General features: G+C 38.4%; 1 protein-coding gene and 1 long non-coding RNA gene across 3 annotated transcripts in view; one reads left to right on the top strand and one right to left on the bottom strand.

Moving 5' to 3' along the window:
- The window catches only part of LOC144053394 (solute carrier family 23 member 1), a 71,831-nt gene that overhangs the window by 34,581 nt on the left and 11,497 nt on the right, over positions 1–25,753 (bottom strand). The window contains exons 1-3 of one of the 2 annotated variants that reach the window (XM_077567802.1): positions 24,847–25,241; positions 10,049–10,180; positions 2,923–3,080 (exon numbers count right to left, since the gene is read on the bottom strand). In XM_077567802.1, coding sequence (XP_077423928.1) covers positions 2,923–3,080; positions 10,049–10,180; positions 24,847–24,921 — 365 coding nt within the window. In that variant the 5' untranslated portion in view covers positions 24,922–25,241. Of the gene's footprint in view, positions 1–2,922; positions 3,081–10,048; positions 10,181–24,846; positions 25,242–25,753 lie in introns of those variants that run through there. The other variant, XM_077567803.1, reaches the window with a different exon arrangement.
- Positions 3,929–25,328, top strand: LOC144053396 (uncharacterized). The gene is made up of 3 exons (XR_013294411.1): positions 3,929–3,975; positions 22,807–22,933; positions 24,867–25,328. It is a non-coding gene; the product is annotated as an uncharacterized LOC144053396 (long non-coding RNA).

The raw sequence follows: 25,753 nt of genomic DNA, 5'->3' as shown, positions 1-25,753 counted from the left end.
CACAATACGATAAATATCACGATATGAACCTCACAATACGGTAATTATCGCAACATTGTGGGGAAGTTGGGAAGTCGTAACTGCTGCAGTGGCCAAAACATTCCTAATTAAAATTAAACTGCACGAAGAAACTAACCACCAGAGGGTGTTAGAACTGCACAAATGGAATACAACCTTGCCTTTTTAACATGTGTGCTGCTTTTAATATTGTAACATGACAGTGACGATATTGTGGCAATTTTTATATCGCGATATTGCCGTTATCGCTAGTGTAATTTATGTTTGACATTGCAGAAATAATGTCCTGTTTTTTTCCCCTGTTTTTTTTTATTTTTTATAAAGGGATGATTTTTTTCCAATTCATGGATTATTCGACAAAATAACTGAAAGTTTAAACAAATATTAGAGTAATTGTTAGTTACAGCCCTATGTGAACAACTTTTTTTCCTCGAAAAAAAAAGGACATTTTGGTTTTGAGTGGCATTTCAGGGACATTTTGGTCATTTCCAGAAGTCTGTCAAACACGCACTTGTCCTAGATTTTTGTCACACTATTACCAAATGTGAAGCATGTCATCTAAACACATGACTATGATAAACTAATTCAGAGCAAGACCGAGGCCAACATAGCTCTGGTGTCTGTGCTCACTGCCACAATGACATGTTTTATTTTGAGGCGATTGCATAGGTTTTGTATTGCTTTGATAGCTTAGGCCATTTAAAACCGGGAATTTTCCGGCTTCTGACGTAGTACCAGAAACATAACTTATAGGCGAAATGCCTCCTCCACCAGATGTGAACTTTACTACCCGAGACTTGCTGTCCATGCCGTTTTCAAGTTGAAAGCAACTGTCACTGGAGCGCTGACGTTGGCGCACATCAAAGTATCGACCTCACACATCGGCTATATAAAGATGTATTTTGACATTTGCGGTATACATTTATATACTGCACTTTTAAATATTTTAATATATTGAACATTGGTTTAATTAACTATTGGACTGGAATCTAAATTCTCTCCTCTGGCATGTATACTCTTACATCAACATAACATCAGAGCGGACTTCTTAAAAGCCTCAGTAGTCAATCAGAACAACATTTAATTTACAAGAGAAGACAGAAATGTGGTGAAGCTGATCTGCATTTCCATGTCATGAGTCACGCATATTTTAACCTCAAAATTACAATTTTTTATCCACCATGTGAAGTATGATTGTATTCTGTTCCCTAATTATGATACGTTTCACTCCAATTATGTTTCAACCATCCATCAGATACAATTACAAAAGAAGCCAGATGGGGTTTGGACCAAAGCAATTTTTCAACATCAGACCATGCACTTCCTAACTAGATGTATGACAAAAAAATGCTATCTAAATATGGACAAAAAATATATATAAAAAAATATGCCTGTATTTTGTTGGTCCAGGGAAAAATAATACCGCTAAATAAACATGCAAAGGTCTAACTTGCGCCTCTCGTTGCTAGAAACATGAGTGTGCATACAATTCACAAGAAATTTAAAGAAGATATTTGTGGCTGTAAAGGAAGACAGTCTAACGGTGTGGCAGAAATTGCTGTGTAGGTATAGAAAAGTGCAATAAAATTTGGTCTCACCCCCCCCCCCCCCCCCCCCTTTAACTGATTAATTCCTAGGAATGCATTACAGGAAAAAAATGTATGTCAACTGTACCCATTTTTCCACCTTAACAAGAGGCAGTTTGTCTTCGAGCCCATTGCAAATGTGTAAACGATGCAAAGTAAATAAAGATTAGATGTGACCAAAGTGTTTGTCAGGATCTGCATTTATGTTGTGTTTTGTCTTCCTGCGGCCTGCGTGGGCTGGCACCTCAGACAAAAGCCTCCATTATTTGCTCAGGTTTTTCAGTACGGTGCACGTACAACTCAATTGTGTGGGAGGCAGCGGCGTACTCATAAAGATGGATGCATCACCATCATCATCATCATCTCCTCACTCCCCCGCGGTTGTGCTTAATGGCTCCCGGGTGTTCTATACACACATGAGCTATACGCGCTAAGCTGCGTACACATTGAACGTCTTATTTATGATGATGGCGCAGGAGGGAGGGAGCGCGTGAGCCTGACTTAAGAAATATGTCTGGACGTGAAGTTAAAGAAAGTTTGTATGTGTGTGTGTGTGTGTGTGTGTGTGTGTGTGTGTGTGTGTGTGTGTGTTCAGTTCTCACCAAAATGTGTGAAACACTGAGGCGTAATTGGTTGACATCAGAGATAACCAGCCACCCTCAAAATGTCATCAAAGCTTTGTGTTCCTTTTACATTTTGTTCTGAAGTTTTGAACTGAACATAATCCAGTTTAATGGCTAATTTAGGCATTTCATTGATTCAGTCAAAATCATTATAATGTGTATAGGATTTTCATCTGCAAACTTTTAAATGTAAACTGTTAGCCCACTATTTGTAGGTGTGGTACCTGTCGTGAATAGCAAAAATCTGCAAGTGATTGATTGCTGCCCACCCCAAAAATTTGGAATTAACAATATAGTAGATGCCACAAGATGACGGCAAAGAATGAATAGTGCAAAACTAGAAACTGAAGATGTACAATTACCACTAAATGGTAAAAAAAAAAAAAGGGTGGAAAGTACAATGAGAAAGTTAGTGGAGCTTAAAGGCTACGTTGTTACCCACACACACATGAACACACATTTCATGGCATAGGCAAAAAAGCTTGAGAATTTAGTATCAACCACTAATACCTGGCTAATACCTGCTTCAGATTGCTGCTGATTAGGGGTGAATTCCTTAGTTGCGAGCCCTGGAATTTGGTCAAAATGGCTGCTTAAAAACTGTAGAGGCTGATCATTTTTGGTTTGTTTTGTTTCCCAAAAAATTGTTAAATAAAATGTACGTTTTCATTTATTTCATCTCATCAAATGTTTACCTGACGCCGATACTCGTCTGAAGCAGCGTGCTGAGGCCGGACACGAAGAAGATGGTGCAGATCAGCTGGCTTTTGGCCACGTTGTTATCGCCGATGCAGAGCGGCTCAGCCAGGATGAGCGGGATGGCGATGATGCCACCGAACGCCAGGACGTAATGCTGCGACAGAGCGGACATCTTTGTTTAGGTTGAATCTTTAAATAAGTCATAATAACTTTTTTTGTATCAAAGAAAATGGAGCGCTTGACATGTGCAGCTAAGTCAGGGGTGGCTAACCCTGGTCCTCGAGAGCCACAATCCAGCCTGTTTTCCATGTTTCCCTCCTGTAGCGCAGCTGAATCTAATGATCAGCTAATCAGCCAGCTTTGCAGAAGCCTAATAACGATCCTGATCATGAACCAGGTGTGTTAGGGGAGAGAAACATGGAAAACAGGCTGGATTGTGGCTCTCGAGGACCAGGGTTGGTCACCCCTGAGCTAAGTCTTTTACCTCAATTCAACTTCAAATTGAAGAGAAGTGAATAGAATACACTGCTTGTAATTATTTAATACAGTTTAATGGAAGAAATTTTAGACTGTGAGTTAGTCAGTGCTTCTGATAGTGTGCACAACAACAACAAAAAAGCCTTAATTGTTGGACCACCACTACTTTTAACTCAATTAAATCAAGAACACATTCACTGCCATGTTAATTAGTGTTAAAGTCAACGTCAAAGACAAGACTTGGAAGTAAAAAAAGTTAATAATGTAAGAAACTTACCTGAACATGCTAGCTTTACTGCGCATGCTTAGTAGCCACATTGCCAAAAGCCCGCATTTGTGTGCTCTTTTTCAAAAACAAACAAGTAACAAGTACAAGTAACACATTTGCCTATTATGTATACATAACTTGAACCTTACGCTCATGTTTATCCATTTCATGGAATTACCTAATTGAAAATAAACGACGTCAGCTCTCGAGGGGTCGGCAACATTCGTCACAACGCACACCGATGCATTATGGGACTTGTAGTATCAATGAGGACTTTTCTAGCAGTAGAACAAGACGCAAACTGGTAAGATATTTTGTTTATGTACTCGCAACAACCGGATTATTTGATAATGGACGGAGGTATAAAAGGGAGATAACCCATCAGGAAGTGAGTTAGACAGCTGTTTGAGTAAGAATTGATAGCTGTGAGTCGGGACACAGTAAAAACATGTAAGGAGACGTTAGCATAAAATACCTGCAGTAGCAATTAAGAGTCTTCTCCTATGAAGAAATCTGATAATGAGCAAAACCAAACAAAGTTATAAGAGAAGCATATTCCGTGTCTTAACACTGAAAGATATTATAACATTTTTAATACTTTATTTCATATATTAACCATTGTTATACATTATTAACATTTTAATTCTTTATATTAACCATGTGGAAATGTTTTATAGATGTGAAGTAGGTAAAGTAGTTTTGAACTCAGTATAATTTGACCTTAAGGTGGGACCCATTGTTTGGTCTAGAAGTTCCTTCTCTGTGCGAAAACACATTTCTGTTCGTGAGAGAGAGCGCACACTCATATAACTATGTTACATTAGGAGCTGTTGAGTTCAACTTGTTTGTGAGATTTTGTTATGGGAGAAAGTACTGAGAAGTGCCTTGAAAGTATATTTTGACTAGAGACGAATACAGCTGTATCTGTGTCCTGAGAACTCTGTTTTTCAACCTGTATTTTTCCATTATATAACACATTTACTTATTCATGAGGGGCGGTGTTGGAGACACTGTTCTTGCGATGTGATTGTAATAAAGTGTGGGCTCTTCGAAAGAGGAGTGGCATTATTGATCTGAAACTGTTGGAGTTTGATTCAATGATGTAACGGAGATCTCCGGAATAAATCATCCTGCGCAGGAACTCTGTTCATTTCTTATCCCATAATTTGATTTATTGGACACGCAAAAGTATGGATTTTTAATATACCTTCTTCAACACCTGAGGTGTTTCACAAGGTTTGTTGTGTTGCCATAGCGCCTTATTGTTTGTACACAAACAGCACAAACTGTTCAAATAGCTGTACACGTTACCAGCCCAGAATGTTTTTATACAGAATCAGGCTGAGATTGACTAACAGCACAGTGGGGCATGCGGCTTAGTTTATGCTGTCAAACTTATTTTTGTCACTGACCATATAAATATATAATCGCCTCATATTATTACAGAAACACAACCGATTGATAAATTACTAGCTTTAAAATTTAGAGGTGAATGAAAACTGTTCAACAATGATTCATTTTATTTTAAAAAGGACTATTGATGGCGTAAGATATCATTTGTAATCTTTTGCGTATCCAAAAAATTGAAGATGAGCCTTCTTTGTGAAAAGGGTCCTTGCAAGGATGATTTATTACAGAGATCTCCGGTCACACAGTTGAATATCACGTAAAGAGTGCCATCCAAGAGTGCGTGCCTCCCCCCCTGAGAGACAGCCCTTTATTACAATCCGAGTTTGAAAGAAAAACGCCTCTTCTCCTCCCATCGAATAAGAAAAACATATTGGTTCTCACAATATGCTATTTTGATCTTTCATGTGGGAACAAAACAGAATCTCAATATGCCAGCTTGCACTTTCTACACTTTTTAGACATAACAGATTCTCAGTGTGCCAGTTTGTACTTTTTTCCCAAAACAGAATCTCAATATGTCAGATTGAACTTGACAGCTCCTGTAGTAGTGGGAACAGCGTGTGTGTGTGTGTGTGTGTGTGTGTGTGTGTGCGTGTGTGTGTGTGTGTGTGTGTGTGTGTGTGTGTGCTTTCTCAAGTAAGACACTGGAAAGGGAATTTAGACAAAAACAAGATAACAGATAGGTTAAGGTCGAGTTATATTGAGTTTAACATTATTTCACCTGCTCTACACATCTATAACTAAATTCAACATGGTTAAAATATAAAATAAAGAAGTAAAAATGTTAATAATGTTAACACTAGTAACAAATAACTTTTGCAGTTCCCAGCTTTATAAAAGGTGAAGACACTTTTAAAATTGATGTATTTTAGGAAGAAGAAACATGAAGTGGACAAATTTGCTTTTGTGTCTGACCAAACAAAACTGAATTGCAAGTTTTAGAATCAATTTTAAAAAAGAGGGCAAATGTTGGCCTTTTCAGTGATGTGACGAGATATTTATGGCTGATGAGCTCAGAGGTTCTGACATAGTCAGTTTTACTCATTTACGAGCCAAAAGAGTGGCATGCCAGACAGAAATCAAAACTGTTTAAATTAAAAATAATTATATCAGCATTCTTTTCTCGTGCATAATATTTATCCTGAAGGACCATTGCATTTTAGAACATATCATTTCTAAGTGCTGCGCAAAACACACATTTTAATATCAAAATGTGAATTTTAATAGCAGCGATCTAGGTCTCAAGAACGGCAACAAAGTGGCAAAGTACTGTCCGCCTCACCGTGTACTTTTTTCAATTAACGGTTTTATGTGATCAGTAAAACACACATGAAAGGAGCACAGTGACTGAGTTAAGGTACTTAAAAACCACAAAGCATGAAGAGAACCATAATTGCTTGTCACATATGATGAGGTTTGATGAGGAAAGCCTGCCGACAAGAATATTTCTGCCGTGTGGTAAGACTTTATAACCACCCGGTGCAAAAATGTCAGACGTGTGAATAAGTAGCGACTTTTTTTCATGCTCAAACTCTCCGTGAGCTCTTTGGCTTGCAGGTAATGATGTCAGCGCTAGCTGTGTTAAATTTACAAAAACAAATCTATATTCCATCAATGTGGGATTTACTCATATGTCGTGAAATTACCTATCAGTCATACTTAAATGAACGACTGCAGCGCTACTTGCAGTCTTTTGTCACTAGTGTTTTGAAGAAAGTAGTCAGCACGAAAACACAAGCAGTTTGGCAGTAAGCAGCATGACTCTCCTTTTTGGCGAATTTCTACCAATTTCTTATGAATTGCAATTCTTATGAAGATTGACACACTGGGAACATCTTTTTGGTGTTTCATTCGAATAGTCTCCGTCTTGTACTTTTTTCAAAACTTCCCTGGCTTACCCTGTCCTTCCCGTTCCCTGGCTGATTAAGTGCAGGTGGTTGAAATGAAGGCCAAGCTGACATCGTACCTCAAAGGCACAGCCAGTTCCTATCGTCATAACAAGCTTGAAACTTCCTCACGCAGCCAATGTTCTGTGTTCGCACCACGCTGACGCAACAGGCCATTCAAAGTCAAACACATGCCGTCTCTCGCCGGGATATTTACCTTCCATTTTGACCCCTGTGGACGATCCCACTGTTTTACAAATATTGTTTTCGTGACATTCCACTTTAAATTATACAGATTTATGGTGTTTTTTATTTGAATGCCTGAACAGCAGGTCGGCACGGGGATGTCAGTTTGATGACGGACGAAGCCTCCTGGGAGGTAATGTTCGCCACCGAGAGCCTTAGGGCGGTATCGCCATTCCAGTGATCTCTGACCAACCTTATTAAAAGGATGACAATCGCGATATATGTATTCGAGTCTCTCACTGTGAGCAAGCCAGCGATGCCTGATGCGGTAGGACTGCATTTTTGGGACATTTTACCAATTTCCTGGTGATAATTATGATTCTCAAAATGTAAGCTTTCAAAAACCAGTTTTTGACTGACATGTCTATCATGAGTATGGCTGTGCTTGGTGACTCGAAAAAAAGAAGCAAATTGACTGTTAAAAACGAACGCCGAATCACATATCGTCGCATGTATTGGTACTGAGGGATATTTGGGTGGAATCACTCATATTTCATTATATGTGACGTATTGAACTGTTGCAGAATGAATCAGGACAAGTGGCAAGATAGCAACAAGCTCTTTAATGGGAACAAATGAGATTACTGTTGGCAGTAACAATGCTAAAACAATACCGCTAACCGATGCATGACTTGCAACTCATCATTTCAGTCAAGTTTTGGAAAATAGAAACCCTCCAAGCCTGTCTTCTTCTATATTTAGCATCACCCATCATCAGTGTAATAAACATGGTTATAATTTAGTAGCAATGAGACAAAGTAAATTGTAAGAAGTTTCGTCTTTTGAAGATGTCTAAAAATAGCTCCTTCTAACCGAAAAGGCCTGTAGATTTTCTTCCGGAACTCCCTGAGACATTTTTGCAAACATACTTACCAAATGACATGCAGCTAAGTTAAACTTGCTTTGGGGCAGAAAGTGTTGCGGTGTGATCAGTTTCCTTCAACTTCCATTCGTCATCGGTGCAAGCCCCTTTTATCATTAGTGACCTCAACCTAAGATGTCAAAACGTCCTGTTAGATTGTAAATGTACATATCTTACTTTTATGATACTGCTTACTTAAATCTAACACAGCATCTACTTGGGCAGCCATATTTTTTTCATTTTATGTGTTCAGTCAGCCCACCATGCCTGTACTGACAAAACCAGACTGAGTTAGTATATATTCAGGACCGTAAGCGACATATCGGTCAGGTCCACTCATCTAGCCAGCTAATTGGTGAGTGAATGCGACACGAAAATAGAACATGTTATTGCAAAGAAATTTTTATTTGATTTCCACTTGAATATTAAAATCCCGTGTCATTTGTTTTTACTTAATTTATTACGCAGCTGTGCTCGAGTTACTAAAAGCTTTCTGTGTGAAAAGAATGCCGCCAGAAGATGTTTACGTTCAAACCAAGCAGGGTGGGCAGCTATGCCATGCCAATCAATTAGCCACAAGGTCACCAGCTGCATTTGATCACATCAAAAGAAAGTATTCAGTCTTGACAGAAATTCACTTCAAACCATTGTTGAGTATGATGTAAACTAGGGGTGGGAATCTTTGACTGGCTCACGATTCGATTCAGATTTTTGTTTCAAAATGATTTGATTGACAATTATTTCTGCTGCAATTTATAGATGTACATAGAATCGTCATGATCTACTCCAGTCTGACTCGCTAATGTTAATTAGCATGCTACTCGCCACATTTTTATCACTCAAAATAACGGCTATTCATACAAAACGTTTCAGGAATGTATACAGAGTAGCATCTTAACATTACTCACCGGCATATGCTCTTCCTACGCTGCATAACTTTTATTGCCACAATTTGATCATGACTTTTTCCTTCTACTCTCTAATGTGGCTACAACTTAACAGTGTAACAGAACGAGCGGAACCACACTGCCCCTAAGTGGCCAAAATGTTTACAACATGAACAGCGCTCCCAATAAAGGCACATACAAACAAGGGCAAGGCAGTATAAAATAATTTAAATAAAATCAATGTTGGGACATTTAAAATCGATTCTGAATCGTACTAAAGGAGAATCGCAATTCTTATGAGAATCGATGCCAGAATCGAATTTTTGGGCGCACCTCTAATGTAAACCCAAGCTCAGCCATAATTAATCGTTAGACATTTAACATCAAGAACACTAAAATAACTTGTTACGAATAGATTACAAGTGATAGTCATACTACCATCTAACATTTTATTATCAGTAACCTATTGTTTGATGTTTCCTTGTTTTGTGCCGGACAAATTCATGAGTTTTGACACACACGATTAAAGATACAGAGGTCCTCGGTTTAAGACAAGGGTTCCTCGATTTAAGACAAGGGTTCAATGCATACGTTAGCAATGTAACCTAAAGTACATAAAGTCAGAATGTGTTGCAGATTATTAGTAACTTACGCTACGTGGTAGTCAAGTCATAATTATAATCAATTTGTTAAAAAGTAAAAACATGTAAAACAACTACCCTGGTAGGATGATCGGTTGGTATGTTATGGTATGTCAATCAGTAACGTAGTTTTGTTAGTAATTCAGCCATCCCGCCTTTCGTAAACTTTGAAAATTTGTATGTCAGGACCATCATAAACTGAGGACCTAGTAATTGGTCAGTTAGTTGCTTTAGCGAGTAAATTACAGGAGGTACTCAGTTCACAATGGTCGTTTGCCAAGGACACCCTATAGGCAGATGGTTGGTCATTTATAGTCTGTCAGTAGTTCTTCACGAGCTGTATGTAACCTTGTCCATCACTGTGTTTAGCCTTTCAACACAAGCTAAACAGACATTTTCCGAAAACTTGTGTGGAAATAAAAAAAACAGCACAAGGTTAATTTACCTGGAATCCGAGCAGAATGCAGAGGTACCAGGGCGGGCGGTCATTAAGAGCATAGACAAGGTCGGCGGCCGAGTCAGCGCTCTCCTGCCGGGCCTCCACGTCCACCGCTGGCTGTTCGTCAGCATCTTTACCCTTTGAAAGAACCGCATCATCAAACTACTGTCAAATCCCGTGATTAACTCTAAACAACAAAAATCGAAGGTGGGCCTAATAATAAACACAATTTTTTCACATCGTTTACACGTTTAACGGTACCTCGGCAGTACCTAGTGGTTGTAAAAAAACAACAATAAACAAACTAGAAGCAATGCTCATGCTACATCGAACACACGCGAATCCCACCCGACAAGGACAACACAGCAGAAGGTTTTATTTAGGTTTAAACCTTGGTGTGTGTAATTGAATGCCGTCAGTGCCGTTTGGCTCCACTGAGAAGCAAATACTGAGCATATGCGCTGAAATTCATTTTGATTTGTGGCATGCGCAAGAAGGGGGGCTATGGCAGACTCCCACCACACACACTCACACATACCACAAATGTTTTTTCAGTCCGGGTAGTCCTCCTCACCTTCCACCTTGACTATATTTTGCTGTGGATTTAATGATATACTGTATGTATGGAATCTGTTCATACGCGTAGGTCAGAGACTCCCCATACACCTAGTTTCCTACTTTATGTCTTCAATCAAGACCGGGGTCATTTTTTAGGTGACTACTCAATTCACATGTGCCGCTTTGAGGTCAGTTCTTGTCACGTGGATAATCGTTTGTATTGTGCAAGGTGTCAGTCGGTATGAAAATAACTGCCTAATCGTGCTCATTTATATGATGTTAATGGGTTCTTTGCACAAATCCACTACTTCCTGAACTCAGTACCATTCCTTCATATCCTGTCTTTCATGATTGGAAAAATTGATTAACCCAGGTAGGTGCCTGACCTCAGTAACCACGGCGACAATGGCTAGACACACCTGGATTAATCAATTTGTCCAATCATGAAAGACTGTATTTGGCAATTTATTATTATATTATATTATTAGTATGGGATTTTTTTTAATGGGCTTTAGGTGAACTGATGAATACACACACGCTCGCACGCACGCACGCACACACACACACACACGCACATACACATACTCACCCACATACAAAAAAAAAGTATATATATATATATATGTGTGTATATGTATATATATATGTATATGTATTTAAAAAAAAAAAAAACATTTATTAAAAATTTTTTAATTGATTTGTTGTTTTTTAAAAAGAAAAAAAGAAAAAGGAGAGCAATGATGATGTCAAATCGAATGAACAATACTGAGCTCTTCTGTGAAAAAAAAAAAAGAAAGACAGGAAAGGAAGGAGTTGTATTGAGTTCAGGAAGTAGTGGATTTGTGCAAAGAGCCCATTAGTGCTGTCACTATCGAATATTCTTAGAATCGATTAATCTATTGATTATTCAGTCGATTAATCGACTAATTGGATTCATTTTAATTTTGCATTAAAGTGTATTACAAAAACATTTTTCCCCTGACTGACCCTAATTTTTTTTAAAAGGGGTATTGATTAGGGCTAGGTATCGATTTAGATTTCCCAAATTGATTCGATTTGATTCAGAAGGGCCCGATTTGATTAATGATTCACATTCATTTTTGATTCAGTTAAAAGTGGGGTCTCAAATTTTCACTCGGAAATAAACACTTCTTATACACTGGATATACATGAAATCCTTCTCAATCAACACCTCTGGGCTTCTGTTAATATGTGGTGGTGATTTTGTCATCAACAACCACCCACATATTATTAACTTGAAGAACTCATAAGGTATTCGTAAGGATCCGCTGCATCAATAAAGACAAAAAAAATCAATTATTTCTGAGGAAGTTGAAAATTTGCTGGAAAAAAAGTTTCAAAGCTTTTTTTTATATCAATAGAAACAAATCCCTGAGGGTATGAAAAACCACCAAGCAATAAAATTCAGGATTTTATCGTAAGGCCAGATCACCCAACGTGAGCATGGGTAAGTTGGCTTTGTGTTTGTGGCACCCCCTGTTGCTTTGGAAAGAGCAAAACTCATTTTTATAAGATGATTCCTGCAGCGTTGGCAAATGCTAGGCAGTGCAAACAAATGACCGCCACCATGTGTTTCAGGAGTAGCAGATTTAAGTACAAAACAATCATGTTTGACATGCGGTTTAGCACAATTTGCGGGCATTTCACTTTGAGTTACGGGCCAGAGATGAAAGTGTGACTCAGCATGGCTTGCATTAGTGCATGGAGGCCATCGTCATTGCACCCAAGGTCAATTTAACTGAAACTGTCTTGTGGTCTGTGAGCAAATGAAAACCAGTGCAGTGTCTTCAGGTTAGGGTTAGGGCTGGGGCGGGGGTCCGGGTTACCGTGTCTCCCATGTGCCTTTGGAGAGCTTTGCAAACAAACAATGCAATGCCAGCTTGCCAAGCAATAAATCTATTCATTTTATGTGCAACGGAAGTGGCCAGCTAAGCGTTTCTTTCTCTCGAAAAAGATTACTTTTTTTTATCAAGACTAATAGCACTTCTGCCTTAAAGTATTACTGTTTTTTCCTCAAATTCACTGGTATTAGAAAAAAAGGTGCAAAAGCAACTTTACTGTGTTCCAACAACAGAGATGAAAAAACATCTGCTTCCAGGTTGTTCCTTTTGGATTGAAGAAGGTGGGGGGTGCAACATAATACGTCCAGACAGACAAAAAAAAAAATGCATGGGCATTTTGAGGCGTTTATTTGAGACCTTATATACCTTCAAATGCCTCTGATTAGTGCTTTGACCTTTTAAAAGTTTTAAATGCAAAGCGCAGGGGGGAACGGGGCATCCCCCTCTTCCATCTGCACCTGCATTTTTTTTTAGGGGGCAACATTTGTGTCAACTGTCAACTGTGCTTCACATGCCACTGAGCATAGGTGTGTTAGTTTGTTTGAAGGGGGTGAATGGATAAAATGTTGTAATTCGTTTGAGCAACTGATCGGGTTCCTTGGACTTGCACATTGTTCTGAGATTTGTTTTTGTTTATTTGTTTGAAACTATGGGATAGATGGATAGATGGACGGACGGACAGATTGACAGACAATTTTTTTGTTTCTGTGTGTTTTAGATAATCAAATTGAATGGGTTAAAAATGTTAATTGATTTACAAATTTAAACAAAAGCAGTTATGACATGAATATTTACATTTAGTTTTATAATTGCATTTATTGTTTGTTAATCAATAATAAATATAGTATTTGTTGATAAGTTATTTTAGAAAAATAAAAAAACATAGCAAGCATTTGTTATATGGCATATTTTAATTTAGTTATTTTTTTTATTATCTGAATTTTTTTTTTTTTTAAATTAAACGCCACGCCTATTGTTTTTTGGGCTTTTTTTCCCCAGCTGGAACTGAAGTGCGCCGTTCACAATAGTTCTACATGTTGTAGGCTACATTAGCCTTGGTAGAAAAAGTTTTGAAATGATTGATCTTGGTCAAACTTTTTTTATATCACAAAAACGTGGCATTCGAACAGGTATGCATAGATGCTTGATATCCACTGCAAAGGTTTAGTGCACTTGAAAAAAGACAGAAGCACTTAAAAGGTAATACGTCGGCCTCTTGATAAACAGATGGACTTAATACATTGGCATGATGAAAACACTGAAAATACTAAATCACCAATCTCGTTGGAAAGAGCAGCTAAGGTTAGCCTTGATTATCTTTGAGGTTTTTTCCGGAGCCTCGATTGCCTTTTTAGTCTTGACTACTCCCGTTAAAGCCTCAATTTGAGTGATTTTTAGAACTCCTCGTTTAGTTTTAGGATTGAATTATGCACAAATGGACATGAAAAAAAAATACTGTGAGGCGCAAGATAACAAAAAAAATGTCAGAGTATTTATTGTGTACTCAAGCAATCTCCAAATGCCAACCGACTGTTGAGCTTTCCTTCTTCTGTATGGTTGCTTGACGGCCGCTTCCAGCTGTGAGTCGGTTGACAGACGCTTGATTGGGTTTCATGTCAAACATGAAGACCAATTCATGTTCCATTTTTTTTTGCCGTGTCAGCACGTTTCTGCTCTCCACAAAGGTGCCTTTGATACCTAACCTCGCCACCACGTAGCATGACGTCCAGTGAGACACCGCTCTACTAGCACAATGCTCTCAGAAATAGCCACAAGGGTTCTTTTGTTGTCACGTTGAATCCGATAGCCTTTGTTGTCTTGTCTTTGTTGTCGTTTTTGTTCTCATCTTTATGTCACAACAGAGCATTCTGTTCGCGCTCTGGTTTTAACAAGACGTTGCGTTAAATGATAAGGGCGTATACACACTTCAAAGTTGGTTCTCTGGACTGGATTGAAATACTGAGAAACCTTGGTGCACACCGACGGTTGGAAGCCCGGTGCGTATCAAATAAGAAAACCCTGGTCGGTGCCAAACCAGAAACCCGGTACGTACTAAACCAGTGCGTAACAAATAAGCCGACATTGGTGCATACCAAACATGCATATAAATAATTCAGCTCTGCTACCACACCAAACTAGTGAACCCTGATTTCGTACCAAAAGGTTGACCCATGGGCAACACATAAGCAGACTATGGTGCGCACCAAATATGTAAGACCTGCAACCATGAACCCTGGTGCGCCCCAAATGATGATGTGTGTATCTAAGGCTAACATAAAACCTTGTAGACAAGCTAACAAAAATTAGTCAAGGCCTTCAAGGCTTTCTCAGATAGCCCAAACACATGTCAGAAGAACTGACATGTAAACCTTATGTTTACAAGGCAACACATAGAAACTGTAATCTGACTGGATAGGATTCATTCAAGAGGAAAATGTAAAGGAATCCAGTCCAGTCAGACTTCAGCTTTTATGTGTTTCCATGTAAACATAATTGGCCTTCACAAGTCTTAACTGCTGGCATCCCAGTCAGATTTCAGCTTTTATGTGTTTCCATGTAAACAAATTGGCCTTCACAAGTCTTAACTGCTGGCATCAAACGCACACATATACGCACATAGACACACACACACGTTTGTCTTTGTATGTTAGTGGGGACATCTCATTGACAAAATGCATATAATCCTAGCCCCTTACCCTAATCTTAATCATCACAACTCATTGCCTAACCCTTACCCTAACCCCAATCAAAATCCAATTCAAACCTAAACTCTAAAACCAAGTCTTGACCCTCAAAAAGAGGTCTGATGGCGCACATAGTTATATATTTTATTCTTTTACATTATTAAAAAATATTCTATTAACTTCACACACCTGCGGTTTATCACCCGGAGCTTCCCTTTATCTGTTTGTTATTTTTGGCTTGTATGCGCTTACCAGTGTGAAAACCGAAAACCCTGATAAGGAACCCTGATGCATACCAAAGGAACAAACTCTGCACAAACTTCATTCAACCCAAGCAAAAAATGTGATGTATCCTTGTGCTTTTTACTGCTGGATGGTAGGTGTTGGCATATTTATGACCACTAGGAGCAGGGGCTACCTGATACGCAGCACTGAGGGGGTGTCTAAAAAGCACAAAGAGGTCATCTCCCCGTTCAGAGAGGCCACATGGGACAGATCGCTTTCCTCGGCACCGTACAAACATTCAAGTCGCTCTGCCGTGGAAACACCAGGGCTGGGTAACATGTGTCACACCGCGGTGAGGTTGTCTTGTCTGGGCTTTTACTGTCTTGTCATTCCTGTTTTATTTTGAAAATTCTGACTCCTTTCGTTTACAACCCTGATTCCTGATTGTGTCCACCTGTTTCCCATTATCCTCACGTGTTAAATGGTCTGCGTCTCCCCAGTCTTGTGCCAAAGTGTTTTCGTCAGAGTCACTCTAGCCATTCACAGTCGTTGTCCTCAGCCTTGTCCTGTCTTCTGTGTGAACTTTTGTTTGTAACTTTGTACAGCCACAGTATAGTTTTAGTTTAGGAGTGATTTTGTTTTGTTTGTAGTTTAGACCTCCTCCCTTTTGGAGCGCCTTTTATATTTTATAGCCTTTTTTTTCCCCCTCTAAATGAGGAGTTTAATGTTTAATAAATATCTGCCTTAGCGGCAAACTCATATCGCCTGAATCCTACCACGCCTTGTCAACGTGGCATTAAACTTAAATCTCATTTTTCCCATTTGACCAGATTTCCCCCACTTTGCTAGAAAAAGAAAATGACAGTGACGTTGTTAAAAACAGGTTTTGCTTTTTTCCACCCCTTCTGGGATTTGCTCTATTTCTCCTTGCGCCATCTTTCACTGAAATAATGGAGAAAACATGTACAGTAGGTAAACACGATTCTGAATAAATCTTTTTTTACGACCAGGGTCAGAGTAGTTTGGGATTTTTATTTATTTATTTATTTTGTTTTGACCTTTGTTTAAAAAATCAGTGAGTTTTACTCATTTTTAGAGCAGGTTTGGTAAAAACGGTTTGGTGAAAATGCTTTATTTTAGTTAAGTTTATATTGGTTTTAGTATTAGTTTTTAGCTTTTGTTTAAAGTCAAATGCAAGATAAAAGTAAACAAAAGGTTCCAAAGTATTGTGTAATAAAGTAAAGTAAAATAAAATTTTCAAACAACCGACCTTCCTTCTCCTTTTACAGTAATACCAAAATAAATACGTGAAAAACGATCCCCAAAAGTTCCTGTTTGATGTTAACTGACAAATATGAAAACCAAGAACATTTTCGCAATAATTATCGTTAAACTACAATTATCAAACGACTATTTGATCTTCCTTCTTTTGTACAAACGTATAGGCCTAATATTGTGTTAAATCTCCTATGTTTACATTTGACACTTGAAACCACCCGCATGCTGGATCTGTTGCGTCCCTGTCATCGCTTGGTCTCCCGATGCAAGCAGATTGTCACAGACCGCAGTTAAAATCAATCCATCCCGGATCTGGACCAGAGTTCCTACTCAACCTGACTTTCCCGTGGCGTGGTCATCCTTTTAACAAGCACTTTCTGACTTTTGAACTCACGGTCAACTATTAAGTTGACTGGTTTCGAGGCTACCCATTTGTTGTCAACACAGTCACTGACAAATTCTCTAACTTCCTCATGTAACACTTGAAAACTGTGGTGAAACATCGATGCAAGGGAGGATAAAGAAAAATGTTTTGGTTGGCAAAATATTCTAGGCGTTTTCTTCATCTGGATGCCCACACGACCACCATTGCCAGCAATGGATACGCGTTGCAAATCATTAAGGAGCATCTGGAAGGTGAAAAACGATACCATTGGGCAATCTCCACCTGGCACCTGCATAGCGCAAGTTCTTGAAAAAATATGACTTTACTTTTCCTGGAAAAATTATGATAGCAAAACACAATAAAATTTTCTATTACAGCGGCACCTTGACTTAAGAATTGAATGTGTTCCGTCTAAATACATTTTCCTTACTGAAATGAACTTAAAAGCCATTCATCTTTTCCTGTGCCCCAGAAAGCAGCACGTGTTTTTGTTACATGCTTTTAATAAAGGGAAAGCACGCTGAATTGTATAAAAACAATATACAGGTAAAGAGAAAGTAAATAATAAGTATATAAATAAAGAATAATAATAATGTTTTTTTGTAAAGTGTAAATAATTACTGTACATGCATTCGGGGGGGGGGGGGGGGCTAAGCACATTGGGGCCACCCCCCACCCTATCAAAAAAGTGGCTTGGGAGCCCTTCCCAGATAGTAGGTAATGTAATTATTTTATTTAAATATTTAGCTAATTTTTCAACTCGTGACTTCAAAAACTTGCAAAATGGGGAGGGGCACCTATTAATTCAAAGCACCACTGTATCTAGATCTTTGTCAAAATGTTTTTTTTTTTTTTTCATAGAAATAAACTACTAACTTTTAGACATTTTTGTGGAAATGTATTCATGTAACTGCAACTTTTTTTCTTTGGAAAAAGTTGCTCTACATCTAGAGATATATAAGTTTCGCAACTGCTTTTTTTTTTTAACTGCTTTTTGCCTTCTTTTTTTTATCTACGACTTGGACTTCTATGCCGTTTAAAAGCTAGTTTATCGGATATGCATGAATCTTTGGACTGTATTTGCATAGACAGGCACATAAGCACTCGGCGTAAAAACTGTCGCTTCGTCATTTTCATTCATCGGGACAAGTCTAGTTTACCGTGTTTAGCTGGCCGTTCTGACAGACCGAGGGCGTTTTTCTTTCGCTGCCAGGACAGCGCCAGCACACCTGACAATTTGGTGACAGAAAGTAGACTAGAAATTAGACTAGAAATTAGACTAGCTCAGAGCAGGTCTAAGTTGTGGTAAAAGGTGCTGTGAATTTGATCCATGCGCAAGCAGACATATTTGTGATATGTGTGGTGGATGTCATCATGTTTTATTCATAAATATGACAACTAATGCATGCTCTACAGCCCCCCAAAAAAGTCTTCCCATTTTCACCCCCAGATCATCAATCACCCCTGCTCAGTATCAGAGTTTGTATTGCGCATCAGTCACTACTACTCATTCATGCAAAATCTGTCTTTTTAACACAACGTTGTGCATCACTGCAGCAAACATCATTTTAAAAGCTAGTTTATCAGATATGCATGATATCATCATTGACTACAGTGTACAGCTATACAAATGCTCTTCTATACACATTATGTTCCATACACGCACGAGTGCTGATGTCTGTGTTGCACATCGATCACTACACTAGGCATGTGATCCCATACGCTGTCACCACCAGCGTGCCTCATGTCACAAAGGCACGCAGATTTATGGAGATTCAGAGTTCAAGGCCGTCTTCAAAGCATGAGTTCTTTAGGGTACAGTTCAAACGACAACAAACACATCTGCTACTTTTGTAATGGAAAGGCTTTGCATTGTGCAACCTACAAAAGGTCATTCGTGGCTTTATGTGGCCATCTGGTGGTGGTCCTGCCTGCACTGCACTAACGTTGGGTTTTTAAGGAGAATCTGAATTTTTATAAATGAAGAATAAAGTTAATAAATAATAATAATAATTAACAAGACTAAAGAAAATAAACAATGAAATAAAAAAAAAACAATTATAAAAAAGCAGGGTTTCCTCCCATTTTAAAAAACCTTAATGTTAAAATTTTTATTATAAAATATACAATTTTCGTATTTTTTTCTTCAAAAGTGTCATTTCAGTAAATCGTTGCCATTTGTGTTTCTAGAAATAAAATGTAAATTGCATGATAAAATTAACTGTATTTTTGGAAGTGTGCTGCACATTGAACTGATTGCATGTTGTTTAATGAAAACAATTAAAAGCATTAATTCAAACTACCTTGTTGGACACAAACTGACATGTGTCTGTATTTCAAGCATTTGCTGATTCGATGCTAAAATTAAACTCTTTTTACCTTCAGTCCTGTTACCCAAATGAAGCGTATCAGAAAACAATAGCTCCATAAAATAAAAAGATTATCTGATTTGTGTATTTCAACTTCAATATGTGTACTGTCAGATTCAGAGTTGAAAAAGGTAGAAATTATACTGTGAGAGAATAACAAATATATGGCGCATAAACGCTTGCCAGTGTGTACCAAATTTTGTTGTGTTAATTGATTATTTGCCAAGTAGCATCATGTGCATCTTCAGCGTCACAAGCGCATAGACATAATATCAGCGACTAGGGCTCCTGGATTGTGAAGAAAGAAAGAAAAATAGTAATCACGATTAATTTGCTAATAATTGCAATCACGATTAGGACAATCATTTGTTTTTTGGTAGCCTATAAACCAAGAAAATGTTTAAACATATAAAAAATACTAAGACAAATACATTTATTTGAAACACTTTAATTATGCAAGTTCCTTTAGGACCAAACAAGATTCATTAAATTTGTCATTTTAAAATTTAAAAAAGGTGCAAATATATAAATTTAAACAACTCAAAATTAGTACTAATAAGCTTTTATTTTTTTTACGATTATGCCAATTTTTTAATTATGGAGTATAATAATTGAAATTGTAATTGAATTTTGATTAATTGCACAGTCCTATCAGTGACAATATTACTATTATTTTGTAAGTGTTGACAGTTGATTACATAACACAGGCAGGAACTAAGCAACAACAAATGCCACCTATCGTTTCCTTTAATCTCTTCCAGAAGACAAATGTGGCGCTAGTCATAAACTTTGGCCTGACAAAACCTCACCGATTTTCCGCTCACAGTCGATAACCCGACACATTCTCCCCCATGCCCGTGTCATCATGTTTTATCTTGTGGCAAAAGCCTATCCTTTATCTGATGATTCCATTACATTTTTAAAAGTTGGTGACATAAATAAATAAATAAAGGAATGATGAATGGGTTTCCATTAGGATGAATTGCATTTGCAATTAAATCGCGGTTTGACAAAACTCGATTACGTAATCGAGAAAAGCTGCGATTTAAAAGCTCTTTGAACGGAGCGGAAGGAGGGAAAGGGGGGGTGGCGGAACGTCTGACTAAAGCCTGGTGCCATGAGTGTACGTAATTTTGGTGGGGGTTTTTTTGTGTCTCATGAGACCTTGAGACGAGTGTCTAACATGTTTATCTTGGTTATGACATTTTGGCTGCCATAGTGTCGCGCGTTTTGTAAACCGAGTGTACACGCATGTGTGCGGCAGCGGCTGATTACTTTGTGTCGTCCTATATTTTGAGGCTAAATGGGTCTGTATGCGGCCGTATGTTGTGTCGTCCAATTTCATGAATGAAAATGAGGACGGACAAAATTATTATTGCTCGTCATTACTCACCATCATTTAGGTGCCGCTGATGCAGCCTCTTTTAATGTACATGTATTGTAGCAAACAAATCAGGCCAAGCGGAGAACAAACAATAACTCTTTAATGACAATTTGCAAGTAACTGTCGGCCGTAACCACACCAGAATACAACAGCTCCGAACGCGCTTAGCTTACAAAAAAAAAGTTTGTGTTGCCTTCACGGCCCGTCCAGACTATGGGATCATCAAGCACTTCTCTAGTATTACAAGCTTCAAATGTAATAGTATTCAAACAACGTATTTATGCAAAGTTCACTTTTGAAAAGGCCAAAAATGAGCCGAATATGGCTGCTTGAAGTGTAAATGACTCGCTTCCTGTGTCTTTTCAGACATGTCTTTTTGAAACATTTTTGTTGGTCTACACTCATGACAAACAATCCTGCTAAACTTCATGTTGATTTGTGCTAATAAGTAATATGTTAAGTGAAACATCTGGTCAAAATCTGACCTTGTGGACTTGAGTTAATAATGTTTTGTGGCAAGCCTATTGTCCAAAGTGAACCTAAAATGCCAGCTTTAACTCAAAATGGCAGACTTCCTGTGTTTTTTTTAGCAAGGCTTCCTGAGTAATTTTTGTTGGTCTACTCATCATGACAGACATTCCTTCCAAACTTCATGTCTCTAAGTGAAACATTAGCTCAAAAACAACATTGAGTACAGTAGTTGAGACAGTAAAGTTTCATGATTTAAAGCAAGTCAATTGGAAATTGGCTCTTAAGTGAGCCTAGAATGTCCGCTTTAATTCAAAATGGCAGACTTCATGGGTCGTTTCGGCTCCTTGAGACTTTTTTTTGTTGTTGTTCTACTCATGACAGACGTTCCTACCAAACTTCATTTTGCTAAAGGAAACATTTGGTCAAATCCAAGTTTGTGAATTTTGTTAGTAAAGTTTCATGTTTGGCTATTAGCCAATTAGAAATGTCCAAAATGAACCTAAAGTGTCCGCTTCAAACCAAATTGGATGATGGATGGATGGATTGGATGACTTTGCTAAGTGAAACCCATAGTGAACAAAAGTGGTCTTGTCCATCTGACATTTGCCGTGCCGATTGGATTTCTTTGGATTTAGCTGGTTTGTTGTGAACACGACCACCAGAGTGTGTGGAATGTGCTGTGTCTTATGTCTGATACATAGTGTGTATTTTACAGTGTGCTATGAAAGATTCATATTGTAAAAGAAATTCTATGAACTGCCGTTAATGTATTTTTTATACTTGTATGATTCTTAAGAATGATCAAATGTTTGTAAGACTTTGCAAAAGTGATGAGGGGGCCTATGGGGACATTAAAGGTTTGATGGTGGCGATGGTTTGAGGCTGAGCCTGGAACCGATTGCCGACAAACAATTAGGGAAGTATAAAAATGTTAGGGGGCTGAAAAAAACTGATTTCTTCGCTTGCGCTAATTGTTTGGTTTCAGTTGACGTCGCACGTTATCGCGCTTGCATGTGATGGCACATTTTTATTTTAAAAGATGCAGTGTCTTATACAAGTTCATCATTTCATTTGACTCCAATTTAGCTCTTGGTAACATGTTCAAAAATACCAAGTGTACAGAAGTTGAACCTCTGGGTGTACATTCTAAGTAATATCGTGAACTGTCAGTAATATATTTATTTTAGTACAAAATAAACCACTGGGATGACTAACGTAGGAGTGGTTCGTCCATAAATGAATCCAGGGGAGTAACTGAGTAGTATATGTGCTTAGGGCTGTTTGTTTTGTCAAAATCACCCCACTCGTGCTAGCTGAGGCAGTCCGTGACGGTGCAAGCCACAGCGCTCGGCCCGTAAACAAACCTGTAGGCTTTATGACATATTGGCCCACGTGCACAATGCCATTGATTTTTTGTGCTGCTGATCACATAAACCATGTCATCTATTTATTCATGCAACCGAAAAAGTTTTATTATGCTGTAGAAAAACAAAGCTATGTGAGGTAAGCTCTATAGTAAGTCAAATGGTTTCAATGTTTTTGTTTCAGGAAGAAACAAGCATGTGGGCCATGTGCGTTGAGGATGGCAAAGATGTCGGAGTCTCTTCATGCCACTATTCTGAATCACACACTTCCAAGAGACAGATGTGTATTGTACACTCAAATTCTTTCAAAGGTCAGTTGTCTACTTTTTTCATATTCATTTTGGGAGCCATGATTTTCTTAAAAACATAGTTGCATGCATGGGCGGACCTACCAGGGTGGCATGGGGTGGCAGATGCCACCCTAAAAGAAAGCCTTGCCACCCCTGCTGCCACCCCAATTTGCAGCGACGAATTTGACATTTACGATCGAGAACTTAAATGTCCGATTGCAATGAATGCAACACTTTTTTTGTACATCTTTGTCCAAATTGTAAAGGCCAGACTGTGTACAAATGTGCAACGATCATTTGTGCCCCCCCCCCCAAAAAGAAAAAAAAACTGCTTTTGTGAGTTCCACAAATGAGCTAAAGAGACATGCTTACTCTTCATTTTGAAAGGTCAGTCAAACTGAGTGGGAGTAAAGGTATAAAGGTTTTAAGAGTTGTAACTCCTGAAATGAACTTTGTTACATCAATAAAATGGGAACAGTTGTTTTCTTACTTTTTTAAATTTTCTTTTTCTTTTCTTTTTTTTACCATGAATACCAACATTTTGCAGATGTATGACTATTTTATGTTCTCTACTCAACATTTTCAACATGCGCCAAGTACATTTTTGAAAATTTTGCCCCGAAGCTAATGTCACTTAGCGACATGAAATTTGGTGGTGACGTCTATGATGAGTATACACTCAAAAATGTCTCAAGAAGCCATGCCTGAAAAGACTCAGGATGTCTCTCATTTGAGTTGAAGCAACAATTGTAGTATACAATTTCTATGGGTCTTTCAAAATGAACTCACCCTAGAGATTTGGTTCCACTGCTACCAATTTGGAGGTGGACAACACTAAATTTCAAAGAAGCGTTTTCGTAGTTGCGTGTGGGCGGGACATGGCGGCAAAGTTTGAAAACTCACTCTAAAACAATGTTGAGCAAAGGGACTTTATTTTTTTTTTGGGGGGGGGGGGGGATTCAGCCCCCAAACATTGTTTAATACAACAACATGAAATTTGGACTTACTCTTTATCATTACAAGATGCACCAAAAAATCAGAAAAAGCAACAAACAAAGTGCATCGTCAGTCTACAAACACAAGGCTCCAAACTAACTTTTTTTTTTTAAGGAACACAGTAGCTTCTAACCTGAAATTTTATCAGCACAAGCAGAAAATTTAGGGGAAAACACTATAAATTGACTTGCAAAGGTAAATATTCATCCCACTCATTTTCACTATATTATTGATAAATGTGTGGAGTAAATGCTTGACAGTAATGAAAAATACTTAACAACAGTAATTATTTAAAAAAAATATATATATATTTTTTATTTTTTTATTTTTTATTTTTTATTTTTTTTTAATCAGCAAATTTACTGGTTGCACTGGTGCGAGTGGATGACATTTTTCAGGTGCAGTGTTTTCAATTTTAGGGGCAAAATTCCACCCCTTTAGGGGCAGTCTGAAGCCCTGTAACAATTTAGCGAGTATTTGTCTATTTCTGGAGCTCCTAACTCGTCGATTTTGTCTGCTTGCTCCAAAAAAGCAGGAAACTCTGTTGGTCAAGTTCAGAGGGAGATCGATGAATCAATCCCCTGAAGGATATTAAGGGCTCAACGCCTTACGTGATGAAGTCCTTTTAGGAATTATGATAAAAAATAATTGTTATTGAATAGTAGTAGTGTTGTAAAATTGATAGAATGAAATAAAGCTACATAGCTTTGCCATGTTTGTATGTGACAAACTGTCAAAAAGTCTGAAAATCGTTCTTTGAGTCTAATATACAACAAAGTAAAGCACAGTGCAATCGATCCCATTGACATTTAACCCACTTTGTTGATTCCACATTCCACAGTGGCTTACTGTAACACTGTAAGGAAGGACAAACACTACAACTAAAATTTAGAAATCCCTTTTTGTTTCGTTTTTGCTCACCATGAAGGTGAACTCACCCCAAAAACTGGATTGTCAGCTCCCAATTCCTTCAGGCCCAGCTCCAGGTGCTCCTCCTTGACGTTGAGGTGCATGCCGCCGGCGGACAATCAACAAACACCGGCCCAAGAGTAGTACAGAAAAAAAGTGTGGGACGAAAACGACGGGTCGCCACGGCAACTGAAGCTCACAGTCAAGTCACAAGAAAGGTGGCCGAGTGGTTCTGGGACCTCCCGCCCCCTCGGCCTACTGTACAGTCATGTGATGCGTGACCAGGGCTGGTCCTGTGAAAGCACGTCCGTCACATGTGTCGCTTCATCGGTCACCCTCGTCATCAGCTTAACTCAGGAGTCACGGAAAAGCGTGAGTCGCCCTTTTTCTCCACAGACTGATCATCACTACACTTCTCAAGTATTTTCATCTACTTGGGGGTGGCGTGGCTCAGTGGTAGAGAGCTCGTCCCTGAGCAAGACCCCGATTTGCCCCAGCCAACCACTGGTGTATGAATGGGTGAATGTGAGGCACTACAGCTAAAAAGGCGCTATATAAAAAAAAAATTTACTGCCAGTCCAATGAAAATGGAACTTTGACGTCTTTAGCCGTCAATGGCAGTGTATGAGATAACAGTTCATTCCTTACCTCATCCTTGAATTTTAAGAAAAGAAAGTCTTTGAATCCTTGAAATACCAACTTTAAATGTACCTTGAAAGGACAATGACAAAATAAAACAATTTTAAAAAAGTGAAATAAGAATAGAATTAACTAAAATAATAGCAACTGAAAAAACAGTAAGAACAAATTCTGACTGTTCCTGTGGGTTTTGGCCTCTTGGGGGCAGTGTGGTGCCAGGCATCCATGGTGTACACATTTAAAGTGAGTACAGAAGAAAGTTGCGACTAAATTCTATTAAAATAACTCCTTTTTCAC

The sequence above is a fragment of the Vanacampus margaritifer genome, chromosome 6 (assembly GCF_051991255.1).
Source record: "Vanacampus margaritifer isolate UIUO_Vmar chromosome 6, RoL_Vmar_1.0, whole genome shotgun sequence".
NCBI classification, from domain to species: Eukaryota; Metazoa; Chordata; class Actinopteri; order Syngnathiformes; family Syngnathidae; genus Vanacampus; species Vanacampus margaritifer.
This window is presented reverse-complemented; position numbering and strand designations above follow the sequence as displayed.